Source organism: Osmerus mordax, assembly GCF_038355195.1.
Source record: "Osmerus mordax isolate fOsmMor3 chromosome 19 unlocalized genomic scaffold, fOsmMor3.pri SUPER_19_unloc_4, whole genome shotgun sequence".
NCBI lineage: Eukaryota > Metazoa > Chordata > Actinopteri > Osmeriformes > Osmeridae > Osmerus > Osmerus mordax.
The window spans coordinates 51,130-70,911 of record NW_027120392.1 but is presented as its reverse complement, the minus strand read 5'-3'; the positions used below and the strand labels follow the sequence as shown (position 1 = coordinate 70,911).

At 46.8% G+C, this 19,782-nt stretch overlaps 2 protein-coding genes across 2 annotated transcripts; both read left to right on the top strand.

Annotated features, from left to right (window-relative positions):
- Nucleotides 1-234: 234 nt before the first annotated feature.
- Nucleotides 235-2,537, top strand: LOC136938879 (phosphatidylinositol transfer protein alpha isoform-like; the record flags this gene model as incomplete). The annotated part of the gene is made up of 7 exons (XM_067231793.1): nucleotides 235-309; nucleotides 392-475; nucleotides 975-1,052; nucleotides 1,158-1,268; nucleotides 1,663-1,785; nucleotides 2,133-2,219; nucleotides 2,447-2,537. Coding segments are annotated over 6 exons (519 nt in total), but the record flags the coding sequence as incomplete, so codon positions are not given.
- An 8,663-nt stretch (nucleotides 2,538-11,200) lies between these two features.
- On the top strand, nucleotides 11,201-19,557 carry LOC136938881 (inositol polyphosphate 5-phosphatase K-like). Its single transcript, XM_067231795.1, has 13 exons — nucleotides 11,201-11,451; nucleotides 12,044-12,148; nucleotides 12,314-12,422; nucleotides 13,044-13,160; nucleotides 13,358-13,533; nucleotides 13,741-13,852; nucleotides 13,930-14,039; nucleotides 14,193-14,219; nucleotides 16,254-16,473; nucleotides 16,785-16,922; nucleotides 17,530-17,613; nucleotides 17,733-17,837; nucleotides 18,130-19,557. The coding sequence occupies exons 1-13, from the start codon at nucleotides 11,201-11,203 to the stop codon at nucleotides 18,190-18,192; spliced, it is 1,617 nt and encodes a 538-aa protein (XP_067087896.1). The 3' UTR covers nucleotides 18,193-19,557.
- Nucleotides 19,558-19,782: the final 225 nt, after the last annotated feature.

Sequence of the window (19,782 nt, the reverse complement as noted above, 5' to 3'; positions counted from 1 at the left end):
GATATTTTCGATTGTGATGCACACACACATAAACGGTTCACTGCAGAGGAAAGACGAGATAGAAAGTCTATCTAGTCCAGGGAAAGGGGATAGGGAGAGACTGACTCCAGTGTGTGTGTGTGTGCACATCAAAACCAATGAAAGCTGTATGCAGATGCTTATACATATATATAACACTATGTGTGTGTGTGTGTGAACAATGATGACCACCCCCATGTTCTCCTCCCTCTGTAGAATGAGTACATGAAAGACAACTTCCTGATCAAGATAGAAACGTGGCATAAACCAGACCTAGGACACCTGGAGAATGTGAGTGACGAGTCTCTGGAAGGTGTGTGTGTGTGTGTAAGTGTGTGTGTGTGTCTGACAGCGCCGTGTGTGTCCCACGCAGGTCCACGGCCTGGACGCAGACACCTGGAAGAAGGTGGATGTGGTGTACATCGACATCGCAGACAGGAGCCAGGTGGACTCGAAGGTGAGTCGGCGCCCGTCTCCTCCTACCCCGAGTGTCAACGTGCTCCTGCACTCACAGGAGGAGAACAACTGATAACCTCCCTTCTTCCCTTTCGTGTTCTCTTGCCCTCTCTTTCGCGCTCTCTCTCTCTCTCTCTCTCTCTCTCTCTCTCTCTCTCTCTCTCTCTCTCTCTCTCTCACACTCTCTCTCTCTCTCTGTCTCTCACTCTCTCTGTCTCTCTGTCTGTATGTCTCTCTCTCTCTCTCTCTCTCTCTCTCTGTCTCTCACTCTCTCTGTCTCTCTCTCTGTCTCTCTCTCTCTCTCTCTCTCTCTCTCTCTCGTCTCTCTCCTCTCTCTCTCTCTCTCTCTCTCTTCTCTCTCTCTCTCTCTCTCTGTCTCTCACTCTCTCTGTCTCTCTCTCTGTCTCTCTCTTCTCTCTCTCTCCTCTCTCTCTCTCTCTCTCTCTCTCTCTCTCTCTCTCTCTCTCTCTCTCTCTCTCTCTCTCTCTCTCTCTCTCCAGGACTACAAGCCAGAGGAGGATCCCTCAAAGTACAAATCAGTGAAGACAGGGCGAGGCCCTCTCGGACCTGATTGGAGGGTATGTCGACCTGTGTGTGACGTACAGGGGCACTTTGAAGATGAATAGTCCTCTCCTAACTATCTAAAACACAGTGTGTCTGTGTGTATATGTGTGTGTGAGTAGAAAGAACTCCCCAAGAAGACGGACTGCCCACACATGTGTGCCTACAAACTGGTTACCGTCAAGTTCAAATGGTGGGGCCTGCAGAACAAAGTGGAAAACTTCATTCAGAAGGTAAGTATGTATGTGTGTGTGTGTGCGTGTCTGTAGGGATACAGTTGGGATTAGGATTAGGACATTTCGGATTTCAAGAAAGCATTTACAAGGTGTTTGCGTGTGTGTGTGTGACTGAACTGTAATGGGTCACAGTACTGCCCTCCCGTCCTGAAACTGTCACTGCTACACTCCGCCTGGCCTGGCCTGACCTGACCTCTAGTGGTCAGATGGGGCGTAGCAGGTTAAACTCCATACAGACTCCAATTCGAAAAATGGCCGTTATCCTTGTTAAACTTAAAACAGAGACACAGAACTTCCACGTGTGCAAGCTATTTCCCTCTTCTTTATTTTTCACCTGCTTCTCGGTCACGTACATGTCTGAATTCTCGGTGTTGTCTCCTGCTCCTCTCAGCAAGAGAAGCGCCTGTTCACCAACTTCCACCGCCAACTCTTCTGCTGGATCGACAAGTGGATCGAGCTCACCATGGAGGACATCCGGCGCATGGAGGAGGAGACGCGCAAGGAGCTGGACGAGGTGAGGTCGCCCGCGTCCGTGCGCCACCACTGGGAACGCGCACATCTCTCCTCCTATAAACTCTTCCCACGCGTTCTCTCCCGATCCCGTTTACTCGCCCCTTCCCTCGCCCCCTTTGCTCCTCTCGATCCCCATCTCCTCCCTTCCCTCTCTGTCTGGCCCCTCCCTATCACTCCTCTGACCACCCTCCCTGTCGCTCGCGCTCTCTCGTCTGACCTCCTTTCCCATCTCTCTCTCTCTCTCTCTCTCTCTCTCTCTCTCTCTCTCTCTCTCTCTCTCTCTGTCTCTCTCTCTGTCTCTCTCTCTCTCTCTCTCTCTCTGTCTCTCTCCCCTCACTTGTCTTCCAGATGAGAGTGAAGGACCCGGTGAAAGGCATGGTGGCTCTGGAAGACTGAGGAGGCTGTGATTGGACTGTCAACACTGCTGCTCATCTGGTAAACACCTGGTGGGGAGGGGCACGTCAGTCCATGTGGCAGTTCGGTAGACCCTGCCGGTCAATGGACTGTTCATTTCCTTATGTTGAGTACAGGAGGATTGCTCTGTTGCTTACGTGGGAACATGTGATTGTAATCTTCACCGTCTCCTTCTCCCTCTCTCCCTCCCGCTCTCTCTCTCTCTCTCTCTCTCTCTCTCTCTCTCTCTCTGTTTCTGTGTCTCTCAGATCAGACCTGTAGACCCATACACCAGCGGATTCTCCCCTCCCTTCCCCCTCTACTGGCACAGCATCGTGTCTCTTGGTCAGCCTAACCCCTCCTACCGCCTCACCTCGATTGGTGCAGTCGATTACATTTCCGGAGTGCCCGGAGTGCCCCCTACCTGCCATCCAGCAGACTGCAGCTCCGACGCCTTGCCCCCCTTCCAACCCCCCAACCCCCAACCCCTCAACCAGGTCTCGATAAGATGTCCGCCAGTCAGTCCACTCGCAGAATCCCTTCCTGACAGAGATGTGATTTTTAGGATTTATTTCTATTTACGAGAACACGCAGGTGTGTACATAGGAAGTGCATACAGTGGGAGCAAGCAGAGTCATTGTATCGAGGGGTGTATAAAACAGGGTTTTTCAATGATTTTCCTTTGTCCGTAAGTTTGTGTGTCTGTAGATGATGTTTGATCTGCTCAGTGTTAAGTTTTGATCTTGTCGTGGCTGTTTTGTTTGTTTTTCGTTTTTGTTTTGGTTCCTTTCGCATTTTCTCGGCCGCCCGCCTTCTGTCTTCAACATGCTGTAATCGGTTAGGTGTCTTCTTCCCGTCCTCAAGTGAACCGACAACCCCGATACGCACTCTCTCTGTCTCTCTCTCCTCCTCTCGCTCTCTTTCCGTCTCTCTTTCTCTTTGGCTCTCCCTCTCTGTCGCTTCCTCTCTCTGTCTCTCTCTGTTTCTTTCTGTCTCTGTCTCTCTCTCTCTCTTCCCCTTCATCTTCACCATAACCGCCTCCAATGAGAGTAAATTACAAGGGTTAGTATCATTTGTATGTATCTGTTTGGGTTATGTGTGTGGGTGTGGCTGTGTGTGGGTGTACTGTATGGAAATAATTGCAGTGCTGAGGATGGTGTTGTCGGAAGTGATTGTAAGTTACTCCATTGCTACCGTCCTTCCAGCTGCCAGTCACCTTCTGTACGTGTGTGTCTGAGTGTGTGTGTGTGCGTGGGTGTGTTTGGATAACAATTTAACAGGTGGGGTAATTTGAAGTGCAATAATGATTATTCTTACTCAGACATGTGGAGTTGTTTAGATTACAGGGCCATGGCTCTTAGTGGTGAATCCTCCTGTGAATCCTCAACTCTGCACCAGGCCAGAAGTTTGACCCTGTCATCACGTGTTCGCAGGGAAAAACTCCTGGCTCCCGTTATGTAACAAACATATGCCCCCCCCCCCTCCCCCTTTGCATCTATCCATCCTCTCCTTCTGATGGATAAAAGCCCTTATCCAGTAATAGCAATAATTCCCTCTCTTCCTCTCTCCCTCCTCTTCATCCTCCATTCATTTCGTCATCCATCTCTCTCTTCCCCTATTTTTGTGTGAACCAGAACCATGCTGCGGAAATAAAGAGAGAGAGAGAGAGAGAGAGAAGAGACTGAATTGGTACTGGTTCTCATTCTGTTCCTGGGTCCTCTCTCTAATCGGACTCAGTTTTCGGCAGTTTGAGTTCTAAAGTTGCATCTTGTAGTGGTGAACGTGTGTGTATGTGTGTGTGTTTGACGTAAACGTATCGGAACAATATTTTCCTATGTGGAGGGAGGGGAGCGGTATGTATCAGGGGGAAGGACGGAGGAGCAGTGTACTGTAGTTCTGACATCGGGCCACAGGAACTACAAAACCCATCCATGTCTGCAACTCCTTCCCTTCTTTTGAAATCATCATCTCTTATTCCATACCTCTAATTCTCCTCTCTTCCAGACCCTCAGTATCTCCCACACTGTTAAAACTGTATATTTCTCTAGTCTTGGTAGCCCAACTCCTCTCTCTCCATCTTTCCCTCTATCCTCTATCTGACTTTGTTTCTGTGATGATGTGAGTGGGCTCCCTGCAGAACAATGGAGGTGTGTGGCTGTATACTGGATGTACTCAGATTGTATATAGTATATACATTTATGTAGATGAACACATATATATAGCTCAGACTGTCCTGCCAAACCAACAGCACACCAATCTCCCCTCCTGAATGTCGTCGCTAAATCCTTAATCTTAGATAGTCCACATTGAGCCTAGGTTGAATAATATGCCAGGACTCTTATTGTGAAGGAGCCAGGAAGGAGTATTAGTTGACGCTCTACCTCTGTTGGAAGATAGCTGGCAAACAGGCAGAATGTGCTTAGTTCACCTGTCTGAATGAAAATAGAAGGGTTAATACCTGATGAGACGTTATGGTGGCTATTTTGAGCCCTTTTAATATGATGGCAAAACAAATAAAGAATTAAACTATATTGAAAGATGAAAATATATTTTGAAAACAAAGGCATCTTTGTGTGGTCTCTGGAGGCTGTCTTGACCATGGTGCAGTGGGAAACGGAAAGAGGGGTGAGAGAGGGGTCTATGTGTGGCACATTATACTGTAGATGACCCGCATAGTCAAAAAATAAAAAAACACGAAGAAACTGTCTCTTTCCTTCTCCTGCTCCCTTCCTCCCTCTCTCACCTCCCCTCGTTGGCAGGACAGTGTATAAATATATTTTTGTTCTGAATGTTGTCGTACCTCTGTTGTTAGTCTCTAAACCACAGCCATCTCTCACAGACAGGAAGTATAGCAACCTGTCTGCCTGTGACAACTCACAGCAGCGAGTTGGTCGGGGGTGGGGGGCGGAAGTTGGACCTACACACTGACCTCCAGTCAGTTCGTTGCCCCCCCCTCTCCCCCCTCTATGACAGGACAAGGGAATGATAACCTGACTGTATTTGAATCTAGACTGTGTGGCAGGGTGAAGCATGAGGGTGTAAGGATGTAGCCTACACCTGGAAGAGCTAGCTAGCTAGAGTACTTTTACAAAACAGTGAGAGATCATGGTTGAAAGAGACAAGATCCTAGATATCTCGTTGTTAGAATCCTCAATTTGTAATCAGAATACCGAACCAATGACGTCAGAACCCCAAACTTTTTTTTTTCTTTGAAACTTTTTTTTTTTTTTTTACTTTTTGTTTCCTCTGACACTCCCTGATTTGTCACTTGTTTTGTTTCTTTTACTGTGAATTTGTGCCTTTTGTCATCTTATCTTCCAATAACACTACATTGGAGACGTGAAAAAATAAATGAATAAAAATGCGGAAATCTGGAGTTGTTTTTTTATGCATTTATATGATAGTTCACCCTGACAAAGATCTTTGACCCAGTTCTTCACCGAATGTCACCCTCTGTGAAGATGTCCAGGGCTTGGTTTAATCTTGGTTCTGGAAAATTGCCCCGAGTGTTTGGATCAGTGTAATGATCTCATCATGATTCATCTTCCTCCTTCTCCCAAGATCCTCTGCTCTGTCGGAACAGAACGTATCCCGGCATCCCATGATGCTCTACTCACAGAGCTCCAACCATTTTTTTTCCTGGAAATCCTCTATTCCCCTCCCTCTCTCTATTTCTTTTCTCCGTTCTCTCCTTCCCTTGTTTCACAACCTCTCCCCCTTGCTTGTGTCTCTCTCATCTCCCTCTGCCCCTGTTGCCTCCCCCACTGGGATAGATAGGGTGGGTGAGACAGACATGGGGGGGTAAATGTTTCCTGAAGAAAATGAACCTCTCTTCATTTTAAACAGGCAGGTAAATAGACACTAAACATAGATTCGTCTGGACACTGGGTCAGTCTAAATGACAGAGTAAAACACAAGGCTTCTAGTCTGTTCTCTCAGTTCTCTTTACCTGGTTCTGGTATTCAGGTCTATGACTGTATGGTCATAAAGAGTATACATTTGATTGATTGATTGATTAATTAATTAGTTATCTGGATGAAGTTGACGGGGGCAGTATGTTTTGTATTAGGCCTAACTGACGTGGTGAAACTGATTGCACATGTACACTGTAGGCTACCCTACGCATTCCATAATGTAAAGAAAGTAGGCCTATTAGCTTCATACAAAGAAAGCATTGAAGCGAACGGTTGCCTAATACACGTCACGGTCATATTCAATAAATAGCGGTAAACAGACGGGACCATTCATGGTCATGATAGTGCGTTTTTACTCGGTTCTTACCGATTGGGGATAATGCGCTGATCCTTGGGTACGGGCGCTTTAAGTCTAGAGCAGGTCCTAGGATTGGCAGAAAGGTTCTGAAGAACGCCTGTAGCGCTTGAACAGGGTAAACCCAACCAAACACAGGCTCCCCCTGGATTCAGCCGAGTTATCTACGCGCAAGGAGTGTGCCTATTTTACCGGACGCCGCGGGATTTTCATACAGCAGGTTAGCTACACCTCACCCAGATATAGGCTGGATAGTTAATATGCACGTTCTGTAACTTAGGCTTCTGCTTTTAGAGATGTTTTGAATTGTTTTCGGTCGGCTGTTTGGGTGCAATTGGAGCGTAACAAATTATGCTGTTCCCAGACTGCATTTAGAGTGGCGTTGACTGTGCTTAGAGTAGTTTAGGGAGTTTTAGGTACAGTTCGTTCCAACCTTAAGAACTGCAGCACCAAGTGCTATAGTCCAAAACATGTCACTTTTGGGGTACTTTTTGATAGATACTAGACCGGCGACATAGTTATATGTTTCCTTGATCTTCCTTGATCTGGGTTTCATCATAGAGAAAGAGCTGTCAAATCAGGTAGGCCTGTGTTTCCACTTAAACATGTTAATTGAAAGTGTCTCTCTTACACACACACATAGACACACACTGACACAGAGGCACACACACACACAAACACAGGCACTCACAGGAACACAGTCACACACACAGACACACCAACAGGCTCAAGCACACCTGTTGTGTCAATAGATGACCAGCACAGCTGGTGTGCGTGTGCATAGGCTATGTGTTTGTGTGGTTGTGTAAGATAAAGACAGCGCTGGAGAGAGTGAGCAGAAGAGAGACAGAAAGACGAACACACAGCCTTTCCGTAAACATCTTACAGTGACTGTGACGGGTGAACACTAGGTGAAGTACAGAGAATGACTAAGACTACAGCATCTGGGCTAACACTTTATTTCGATGGTCCATCTGTTGACACACTTTAACACACTGTTTGACACACACTAAGTTCATGAACAAGCTTAGGGGGTGATGTAGTGTTTCTAACAGTTGACGTTAGCCTCAGGCAGTATGTTCTGTAAATTGTTACTGTAACTGTACAAAAAACAAACGTTGCCAGTATGGTGATTGTATGTCTGTTTTATTTTTGGTCTAATGTGCCAAACAGAGATGGACTATCAAAATGCAACACACAATCTACAGACAGTTAGTTGAATATTGGTTAATGACCTGTTGAAAACAAGCTTTGAAAGTCAGCAGACACTTTCAGTCTAATCTGTAGATCAACGCTTGAAATGCACCTGATAGTCTACAGACAGTTGCATAACTACACATCTGTTGAAACAGTTTTGTTGAATGTAAACGGATACATTGTTGACATGCTACTGAGTAGTTCCTGATAACCTATAGTGTGTCAACAGATGGACCATCCAAATAAAGTGTTACCGCATCTGGTCCCTCCGTTGATTGATAGGCCCCATCGACAGAAAACCTTTTGTTCAAGCCACAGCTTCTAACATTCCGATAAATACGGTTATTCAACATGGCAACCTTCCACTAAGTCTAAGCCTACTGAGCTGTCCGTACTGTTGGTCATAGAGAAATTTGTGTGTCACGGGTTTGTTGTTTGTGGAGCCGTGGCCTCCTGGAGACCTTGTTGTCGGACGCCTCAGAGACACCTTGCTCACCTTTTCATGTGGTGTTTCTGGATTTAGTTTAGCCGTTGTCACGGTAACCTTGTGCTGAACACATCGGCTCGCTCGTAATGCCCCTTTCTTCCGATTCGATGACAGACATGAGTGGGGCTGCCACGAGAGAGGTGTTCTGCAGGATTAGGCTTGATTATGGAGCAATTTCACTAATGGTTTTTATGTGTCCTGTGTGTGTGTGTTCTTTTTGTTTAATGTGTTATTGCTGGTGTATTGATAATGTAATGGTTTGTGTATGTGTGTGTGTGTGCATGTGCTTTGTTTAATGTGTTATTGCTGGTGTATTGATAATGTAATGGTTTGTGTATGTGTGTGTGTGTGTGTTTCGTTCGCAGGCGAGAAGATGAGTGTGAGACACAGAGGAGGTGACAAGGACAAATTCAGGTACAGGTGGGCCATATGAAATCTGAGGAGGAAGCAAACCAAGTCAACACGGTTACAATTGTGTTCTGGTACCCCTATACTCATTTAGAGAGACAGAAAACACAGGAAAGAGAGAGAGAGAAAGAGAAAGAGAAAGAGAGAGTGCATGGATGAGAGAGAGAGAGTATAAGAGAAAGTGTGTGAATCAGAGAGAGAGAAATAGAGACTGGGCTAGGGGTGATCAAACTGCTGTTGCCCAAGTCCTAATTATTCAGCTACAGCCACATAATTCTCCCAGAGTTCCGACCTTGTTTACCCCCTGATACCCCCCCCCCCCCCACTCCACCACTCTACTGCTCCACTCTTCATCCCACCCTCTCTGCCGCCCACCCCTCCCCTCCGTGTCCTGCGATGCAGAAGGGCTTCTTAAGAGTCTGCATGTGACAGTATTGCACAGCAAGTAGACGGGGGCACTGTGACACACAGGATTAGCTTTAGCTTTTATTTTTCGAAGTTGGCACTTTATCTAGCTGATTCTCTTTCTTCTCTCTCTCTCTCTCTCTCTCTCTCTCTCTCTCTCTCTCTCTCTCTCTCTTTCTCTCTTTCACTTTCCCTTTCTCTCTGTCTCTCTCTCGGTGTCTCATAGACACACACAAATATCACTATGCCTCCTGATCAACACCTGATTGGTCAGTTGGCATCCTGGTTGCAACTTTTAGTTGTCAACCATTGTCCCAACCCTCCCTTATCCTTCTTAAAGGCTGATGTCATTTTCCCAATATCAAGCAGATGTATTGTCCTAACTTAGCTTTGCTGAGCAAGTCCTCGATGTGTAAAGGGATCTTCAGTGAACCAGAAACCTGGGAACATTCCAGAAGGGGCGGATTGGTGGATTCTGATCACATGTTGTCGTGTCTGCTGTATCCAGGTGGTCTTGTGTCTCAACACAGACAAGCTTGTTCCTCCGGGTGTACACCGTTCCAGTGCCTGGCTCCAGTTAAAGGCTGGGTCCTTGCTTGAACCAAGCCAGAGACTGCTCAGCGATCCGGTGTGCGGAGGGTGTCGTCTCTAGGGGAGGGTTGGACAGGTTTGGTGTTGGTGATGATGTCAACTTGTTGTCAGTCACACACCAAGGAGCAGGGGCGCAGCCGTGTTACCATGGCTGCCATCCGCTTGTTGTTGTTTTGTCAGCCCTTTCGCCCCTCTCTCTATTGCTAATATTGACATTTGGATCTAGGCAATGCACACGGAATAATGTTTTTTTTTTTTGTATATACAATAAGAATCAACCACATATGTTTTATGTTTTTTTCTGGGAAATGTTAGAAGGGATTAGAAGGATGTGGGGTTGACTCTCAGAAGGAAACTAGTGAGTAGTGACGTGTTGTGAAGCAGACACGACTGTTTATCTCTTTGTTTCCTTCTGAGAACATATTAAAATATCTTACCCCCAAGTGCTCTCATACTTCAGGACTAGTATGGTTAGTTTCGTGAGACTACATTTTGTTCACATCTATCCTTCCCTAACAACGGTCTGCAAAAAGGATTACAAATGCGTTTCCAAATCGTGGTATTTGACCAATGATCAGGATTAAGTTGGTTGGATAATTGGAATTATAAAATGAAGTTTTATTTCCAAAGCAGTGAGACTTTATCCCGACAGGGCATGTGTCGGACCTTGCAGAACCTGAGGAATGTGTCACCGCCCTGGTTCTGAATATGTGACCTTTCACCCACATAAACAGAGCAATGGACCCCTCCAAAAACGATAATACCCTAGTTAGTCGTCGTGCCCCCCTTGTCCAAGGTTTGTTCTATCGTGGGGACGGTGCCGTTCTCTGTATTGTTCAGACGAGTAAGCTAGCCGGGAGAATGTGGTTGTAAACCTCTTAGGGGCGTGACGCCACTTTCGTGTTGCCCAAGTCCTCTAACAATACCCTCAGTGATGGCGGATCAGTGTCTTTCACATCTCCTTTTATACACCACGCACACACGTCCACACACACACACACACACTTACGTTCACGTGTTCCACCCCTGCTTCAGATTATAGTTCTAATCTGTCTCTCTCTCGTCTACGTCCCCCCAAAACTCGGTGCCAGCCAGTCACTCTGTCACTGCCTGGTCTCTCAGGCCTCCAGAACGCACTCAGGGCGGCCGGCACTCACCCACAGACCTCTGGGACTTGTAGTTGTTTTACATACGTGCCAACTTTGACCATTCCGGAAGGATCTATTTCGAGCGCTTCAGAAGATTCCCGACTTTGTCTGAAGGTCTTGTTTTGCGTTGTACTTCCAAACAAAGGATCTCCAACAATAATTGTGGGAGCAAAGAAGTAAAACTGTTTTTACAAGAGAACAACTTTTACAAGAGAACAGCATTTTAGGAGGATACAAGAGAAACAGAATCTGGCTGCTACTCTCTACAGATACTCTGACATCAAGCCAGCCAGGTAACACACAGGATACCTCTGAAGACACCAAAGGTGGGTCTCTTCCCTCTTACAGAGTTGTAGAGTGTCGACATTCTATGCTGACAGTCCTTCTGATGAAAGACATTGGGAGACTACAACTGTACATACAACCTGCCTAGCCTGATCTGAGACAGAGTGAGAGAGAGAGAGAGAGAGAGAACAGAGACCTCGACAGTCCTTCTGAGTAGAGTTACAAATCCAACCATGGCCGAGGCGGTAAAGATGGCGCCGGATGCGTTGTCGTCGTTGGACGGCCTCCGCGCGCGTTCGGACAGCACGTCCAGCACGGCGTCCCAGGGGTCAAAGGGCAAGCTGCTCCTGCGCCAGCGTCTGTCCCAGCTGCTCACGTGCGTGGAGGACCTGAGCTCCGACGACGAGGCCAACGAGGAAGTGTCTCGCACCCTGGACGAGGCCTTCCAGCTATGTGGACGCTTCACCCCCAAGGACGCCTTCAGGTTGACACACGGACACACACACACACACACACATACTTTGAGCTGTGTGGAAGATTTTGCCCCAAGACCACCTTCAGGTTTATGCACACACACACACACATACAGATTCTGCTCAGTTCTCCTTACTTAACTGGTTGTGGGACCTGTCTGAGGTACTTTCCTAACTGTCTCTGTGTTTCCCCTTCCTTCCTTCCTCTCTGGTCCTGTGCCACCTCGGTCTGCAGTACAGAAGGAATGTTCTGAAAGTGTTACCAGGAAGAAATACGAGTTTAGAACTTGGTGAAAGTGAGAAAGAGATCTGTTTGTGTTTGTGCTGTATCATGGATGAGGTTAACAGTATCTGACACAAGACTATATTGCCTTCCTGAACAAGGTAACACAGAACACAGAATCTTCCTATCTCTCTGTCTTAACCCTCCAGAGGAACCCAACCACAAGCTGTTGATGCTTTGTGTCCAAAGCAAATTTCCTTTGGGATTGTAAAGTCTATCTCATCTCTTATCTTTCAGTCGAAACTGATTTCTATTTAGTATTTGAAGCAATTGGATGTTTTGTATTTTTTTTCACCCTTGTCTTTGCTCCATTCTCACAGGTTGCACATGGTCACGTGGAATGTGGCGACAGCAGAACCCCCGCGTGACGTCATTTCCCTTCTGCAGCTGGATGTCCAGCCCCCCACAGACGTCTATGTGATTGGGTGAGAAGAGAGCGAGAAGCTTTACTTTGATCTCACTGGAGAAGAAGAGAGACTCTTGTACTGCTTATCTGTGAGAGATAAGGAAAGTAAGAATTGACGTTGAGTCCTTGAAACTGATTTATTTGTCTAATGTGCTATTGTGCGTTTGTGTGTGTACTGTGCCAGTCTGCAGGAGGTGAATGCCGCCCCCCTGCGGTTCCTCTCTGACCTGCTAGTGGAGGACTCCTGGAGCCACATGCTGATGGGCACACTGGCACCTCGCGGCTATGTCAAGGTGTGTGTGTGTGTGTGGGGTGGGGTTTGGTGAGGTTGCAGGGCAGGAGTTGTGAAGAGGGGAGAGGTGAGAGCAGGGGGGAGGGGAAGAGCAGGCGAGAATGCAGAGCTGATGTGGGTCCAAGTGGAAGTAAAGGGGGCAGTAGAGAGGCAGAGGCCCCCTCTCCCAGCCGCCCCCCCCTGGGAGAGGGGGGGACGGGGAGAGTGGGAGTTTAGTGTGTATAGTGTATAGTGTGTGTGAGTGGGTGCGTAGCGTGTGACCGAGGGTGTGTGTTGTCCCAGCCAGCGCAAAACAATAGCAGTTCTGAGAGGGGCTCATTAGGGTCCTGTGAGAGTGCTTTGTGAGGCTGAAGAGTTTATGTAACCCCGCTCAGATCTCCTCTGCTCTTCTCCCCCTTCACCTCTCCTCACCCTGCTCCTGATGCCGTCACTTTCCAATCCACACTCCTCCACAATCCCTTTCTTTCTCTTTCTTTCTTTCTTTCCTTTCTTTCTTTCCTATTTCTTGCTTCCTTATTGCAATTAGTTGCTAACTACCTCTGCCTGTCTCTCCATTCTTCATACTCTTTCTTCCTTTCTTAGAAGAAAGTGAATCACTCTGTGTTCCTCTCCGTCTCTCCAGGTGTCGTCAGTGAGGATGCAGGGCCTGCTGCTCCTGGTCTTCACCAAGCAGATGCACCTGCCCTTCATCAGGGACATCCAGACCACCTACACCCGCACGGGGATCTTCGGTTACTGGGTACATCTCTCCAACTCTCCCTGACACAGGCTGCCAATAGCTAGAACTAGAATCGCTAGAATACAGTTGAGAGACAAAAAGTGAACTTTGATTGTTCCCTTCGTGTCTGTTTTCGCTCTCTCTCTCTCTCTCTCTCTCTCTGTTTCTGTCTATCTCTCTCTGTCTCTCTCTCTCCTCTTCCTCTCCTCCTCTCTCAGGGGAATAAAGGAGGCGTGTCTGTGCGCTTCTCCTTCTACGGTCACATGCTGTGTTTCCTCAACTGCCACCTGGCGGCGCACATGAACTACGCTCTGCAGCGCGTGGACGAGTTCGAGTACATCCTGGACACGCAGGACTTTGACTTCTACAACGCCCCCAACATTCGAGATCACAAGTCAGTTATCACACACACACACACACCCACACACACCCACACGTGTAGACACACGTACTGCGTATTCACGCTACACACGAAATGTATTCTTAAACAAACACACACACATGCACAGCTAAAAGCACACTCCCAAACAAACCCACACACACATGCAGAGACAGATACACACACACACACACACTAACCTGCCAGCTACCTCTGTGACAGGGTGGTCTTCTGGTTCGGTGATCTGAACTTCCGCATTGAGGACCATGGTATGCACTTCCTCCGTTCATCCATCAACAGCGAACGCTATAACCTGCTGTGGGCGAAGGACCAGGTAACACACACACACAGACACACACACAAACCTGCTGAGACACAAACACTGACTATGCTGTCCTTGTGTGGTTGTAGTTACTGATGATGAGGAAGAAGGAGCCGTTTCTACAGGAGTTTGAGGAAGGGCCTCTCAGGTTCAAACCCACCTATAAGTTTGACCGCAACTCTGACACCTACGACAGCAGGTAACACACTGCCCCCCCCCCCTACACACACACGCATGCACACACACACAAACACACGTTTTCCTCTTCAGCATTGGGTGTTCCTAGTCAACCGCACTCCTACAGGCACACAAAAAGTTCATGAGTGCTTTTTCCTCCTCTCCACTCTCCCAGCTCTCCGAAGACCTTGTTGGGCTTTACGTAAGAAAGTGATGTGTCTTCTGTTTCTGTGGCATGCCCTCTCTCCCACACACGTCTTGTCCTCCCTCTACCATCCTCTTCATCTTCCCTCCCCTCTGAGAGAAAAACGAGAGAGGACAAGGAGACAGAGTAGGACGTGGATAGGAAACTGGACGGAAACCTTTGGAGATCCACATGGATTTTTTCGGTCTCCATGTTTTTATTTAGCTACATTGAACTCCAAACCGTAATTGATATCACTTGTCTTGAACATAGGCAGCAAATGGCCACAGGAAGGAGGTAGTGGGGCTATCAAACCATAATGACTCATGACCTTAGACTTCTTTAGCGCTCTGAGACAGAAGCTTAACACAACGCGTCATCAAAACACCTTGAAGGCCCACCTTAAGTTCCTACCCACCCTAACCCTGGCACCATGTGTGTGTCTCTCCCAGAAAGAGCTCTCTGGCGCTGCCCCTAACCATGTACAGACCCCGGCCCCTACAGAGGTGCAGCACCACACTCCTCCTCCTCCTCACCTCGCTCACCTGGGGGCTGCTCAGTGTGTGGCTGGGGGGCTGGTACAGGGAGCTGGACCCCGCAAGGTGGGTCTGTAGTATGGAGGGGCAGCCGAATTCAGATGAGATCAACTATGCTAAGCTAACCTAACTACGTCTGCACAGTTCCCACGAGGCTAACACAGCAGAGCTAAGGGCAGAAGAGCTAAGCTAAGCTAACTGAAGCTAAGCTATATGCTAAGTTATTGCGAGGCAAGACAGCTGTGACTCAGTAACCAGACTGGGTAGGCGACACTGAGATTGTGAATGGGAGAATTTGACAACTTTCGCTGAAGAAACACAGACATTCAGATGAGTGTAGCCCCCAACTTACCCCACCCCCCAAGTCCCACCCCTTCCACCACCCCCACCACTCCTCACCCGCTAACTGTGCACTGCATACCCGCGCTGCACCCTATCTAGCCATCCCATCATGCACTGATAACATTGTGTGTGTCATTATGAAGATGTGCATGTTAGTATGTCGCTCCTAAATGCTTGTTCTGTGAACAGTGTACAGTAGTAACAGTAACTAGTCACCTGACCCCTCCTTGGTGTGTCTTGCAGCGCACGCGTCCCTCTAGCCATCCCCTCTTTGTGTCTTATCAGTCATTTCTCCAACAGCTGAGGATGTGTTTAGGTGTATCTGTGTGTGTGCATGCTGGGGAACAGAGCTTGTGTATGCATGAGGAAGCAGCTTAAGTAAATCTGCATAAATTACAATGGGTTTGCATAGCAGTGTATGACAATTAAAGATACTTTTCAGGGACAGCGCGACAGGGATTAAGGGAGAGCATAACAGACAGAGATAAACAGGAAGTAGGACAGACAAAAATTGATTTAAACAAGGCAACATCAAAAGAGAAATTAAGAGATGGGAGATTCTGAAAAAGTAAGAGTAAGAAAACTGGTGAGAGAGAGAGAGTGAGAGAGAACAAAGGAGACTCGTATTATGTGGTCCTTAGAGAGAGAGTTGGAAAAATCAAACAGAGCTTATGCTGGGTACACACTAAAATATATATCGGGGCGGCTCCGACGTTCTTCCGAGCAAGATCAGTCACTCCTAACACACCTCACACCAAGGGAAAATCTGATAAAATAATCGTTAGATAATCGGGACATTACCCAGGATTGTCGGGACATTATCTAGGATTGTCAGAATGGGGAAATCGGACCAAAATCAGCCTGATTATCTTGTGGTGTGTACCCAGCATTAGCAAGCAGTCTAAGCCAGTGCTCTTCAACCCTAGTCCTCAGGGCCCACTGTCCTGCATGTTTATGTGTTTCCCTGCTCCAACACACCTGATTTAAATGAATGATTGTTATCAAGCACTGCAACTTGATAATGACCATTCATTTGAATCAGGTGTGTTTGAGCAGGGAAACACCTGAAACATGCTGGACAGTGGACCCTGAGGACCAGGGTTGAAGAGCATAGGTAAACCACATGACCTTTGTTGTGTGACATCAATCTCTGTCACTCTCCCTGATTGGCCAGTGGGAAGAAAAGGAAGCCGGCATGGACGGACCGCATACTGTGGCGCATTAAGCCCAAAACCCCGCCCCCAGAGGAAGAGGATGATGAGAAGGCGTCAACCTCCACCGCTGACAGCCACGAGGACGAGTGTCCAATCAGAGTTCTCCAGGACATCTACACCTGCGACATGAGCTACGGAGTCAGCGACCACAAACCTGTCCTGGGAGTCTTTAGTCTGGAGGTGAGAGTACAAACACAGTGACACAGCAAGATCTCAGACAGCTAGTAGCTGTTTGTTGAGGGGAGCACATCCCAGTTGTAATGTGTATTCCTGTGTACTGTAAATCTTATCTGAGTGTGGTTTATAACCTATCCTGTCAGTGTGGCACATCCTGGTAGGATAGTCTTTGTCATACAAGAATATTATATTATTGTCTATAGTGAGTATACTGAGAACAGTAGGACTATGCAGCCACCATCTTTGGTTTGTTTATCCATGCCTACCACCCATACCCCCCCCCCCCACACACACACACACACACACGCCCCCAGCTGAGAAAGCACTACGACACGCCCCTTGTGCGGCTCAGCCCAGAAGGCCAGTGGAGCGCCGACCAGGACGCCGCCCTGTCCTACACCATCCTGGAGGACTTCATGTCCTCCACCTGGGACTGGATAGGCCTGTACAAGGTAAGGAGGGAGAGAGGGAGAGAGAGGGAGGGAGGGAGGGATGGAGGTGTGTATCAGATTAGCTGTCTGTAAGGCTGAGAGGGATGGAGGGATAGATGGAGGTATGTGCCAGATTAGCATTCTTTAAGGCAGAGAGGGAAGGAGGGAGAGAGGCATGAAGGGAGGTAGAGCAAGAGAGGGATGGAGGATGATGGAGGTATGTGCCAGATTAGCTCTCTTTAAGGTAGAGAGGGATGGAGGGAGAAATGATGTGCAATGGACAGGCAGAGAGGAGAGGGAGAGAGGAAGGAGAGGATAGGGGCCAGATAGGCTGTAACGGACAGACTCCCAAGACAATGGGTACTGGATCCAAGTGCGGGTTTATTGGGGCGTAGTTGGACAAGCAGGGGTCATACACAGCTATCAGAGCCAGAGAGGAAATCCAAAAGGGTAGTCAGGTCACAGGCGTAGGTCAAACAGGGATAGACTGGGCAATGAGGGCAAGGCTTGGTCAGGTTCCACAGGTGGAGAGGGTGGAGAGCAGGATTCACTGGACTGGGGCAAAGAGCAAAGGAAGAATGCAAACCAAAAAAGTTGTGTGTGTGTGTGTGTGTGTATTACCATGCAGATTGGCTTTAAGAGTGTGTTGGACTATGTCACATTCGTCTGGGTCAAAGGTGACGATCTTCCAGAAATACTTGAGACCCTACAGGTAGGATTCTTACCATGTAAATGTCCCGTCAAAATACTGTACTTCATTGTTTTCATGTTGTATTAATGTCTGTGTGTTTAATATACAAATAAATGATATATATTATGTGTGTCCCGCAGGTGTCTCTGAATAAGGATGCAATTCCTCTTCTCCGTGGAGAGTATGTGCTAGGCTACTACAGTACAAACATGCAGTGCATCGTTGGACTCAGCGCAAACTTCCAGGTCTGTCTGAGTGCTTGGATGTGTGTTACCAAAGCAGATGGGTGATGCTGTACACTTCATTTATAGGAGATTGAGGGCTTGTATGACTTCTAATCATGACCTACAATATGGGTACAACACAAGGGAAAAGATTGTGTCATTGGGCCAAACCACCACAGCCCAACTTAATAGGTTGTCTATAGTTTAAACTATTTAGTAATTCCCTTTCTTCAGTATAAATGTGTCTGAAATAGGTTAATTCCACTTACTACTGGTCAACTACAGGTCTCAGAACTGTCTCTCTCTGTTCCAGATTCTGGAGTCGAAACGAGCTGCCTTGGAGGGCCTGGTCAGTGAAAACGGATTGAACAAATAATCCTAATCCACGTTTGGAAGACAACAAGGTGTCTTGGTACTGTAATTGTAAACCCTGTCCAAGGAGACTCCATCATACAGACACTGAAGCCCTTCTTACGGCCAGGAAGTCTATGCTGTGTTAGTATTCTGTCATTGTTCATCTCTCTTTTCCGCACAAATCAACATGTGTACTACCCTCCTCTCTCTCTCTCTCTCTCTCTCTCTCTCTCTCTCTTTCTCTCTCTCTCGCTCTCTCTTTGTGTCTTCCTTGCTCAACCACAGATGCTGACATAATCAATCCTAAAATCATCTACTCTATGTAGAATATACAGACTCTATATGTGCATCCTCTGTTGTTTGGTTTCACATAAGCGCACATGATCATTACTGAAGAGATAGCTACTTCCTGCCCAGGTCCTTCAGCTGGGATCCCTCCTTTTGGTCTCTCTCTCAGTTTAGGAGAGACCAGCAGTGGCAGCGGATACCTGAGAAAATGGATTGTCACAGCAAGTTGGGACTGAGGATTTCATCCCAAGATCAGTTGTGAATAGTGAGCTTAAGAAATGTGGCTTGGTTGATGTTTCAAAGGTGTGGTACAGAGACCTGGGTTTAAAGTTTACAGTGGTGTGTGTGCGTGTGCATGTTTGTGCATGTGTGAGACAGAATCAAGAGTGGGTGAGGTTGTAGCAATCAAATCACAATTTTGAACAAGTATATCAAATCACAAATTTGAACAGATATGTTACTTTTATTATCCAATGTACTATATGAGAATAAGAACAGAATAAAAGAATAAGGACAGAACAGAATCACAACAAAGTATATTTTAGGTACTTCTGTCCTTGTAAGTAAATCTATGTTTTAGATTTTATGTTCCACTGATTTTTATGTTTTAACAGAATGCCATTTCTTCTGATGTTTGTATATTTAGATAATTAAGTTAATGAGATAAACAAAACCATCCAAACTCTTCTTTCACATTTCAGGATTTATGGCAATTCTTTGTGTGTATGTGTGTATGATTATTGTCAAAATTGGACTGATATCGCCGGCCGACACAGATTGATATTTGTAAAGTGAACTAAACTAAATGTTGCAGTTAGCAGTGTTAGTGCAATCAACATGTCATAGTTATGTAGTTATGTCTACTACTATGTACGTATATGTAATCCATAAAGGCTGGACCAACATCCTTTCACTTTATTCATGGTTTATTGGAATTTATCAAAATGCCATCTTTTCAGAGTCTGGCAGAGAAAAATCCCAACTGAATTTTATTGATGACAATCTGAATTCAACCTGACGATATACCTATTTTGTGTTTTTTTTTGTAGGCTATTTCAATAATGTAACCGGTCCCTTCAGGGGTTCCGTATAAATCTGATGTGCCCCAGTAAAAAACAAAAGGTTAAAAGTTTGAATTTTAGCTTTTTTTTTATTCGTCATTGCATTCATTTAGATTGATAATCCCGGAGAATAAACGCAACAGTATCCCAATCAACACTTGAAAATCAAAGCAGTTTAACCAAAACACAAACTGATGCGTGCCCGCAGAATTTCATGTCCGCGCGCTCTTCTGTGGTTGCTATTATAGCCACTGCAGCGCACA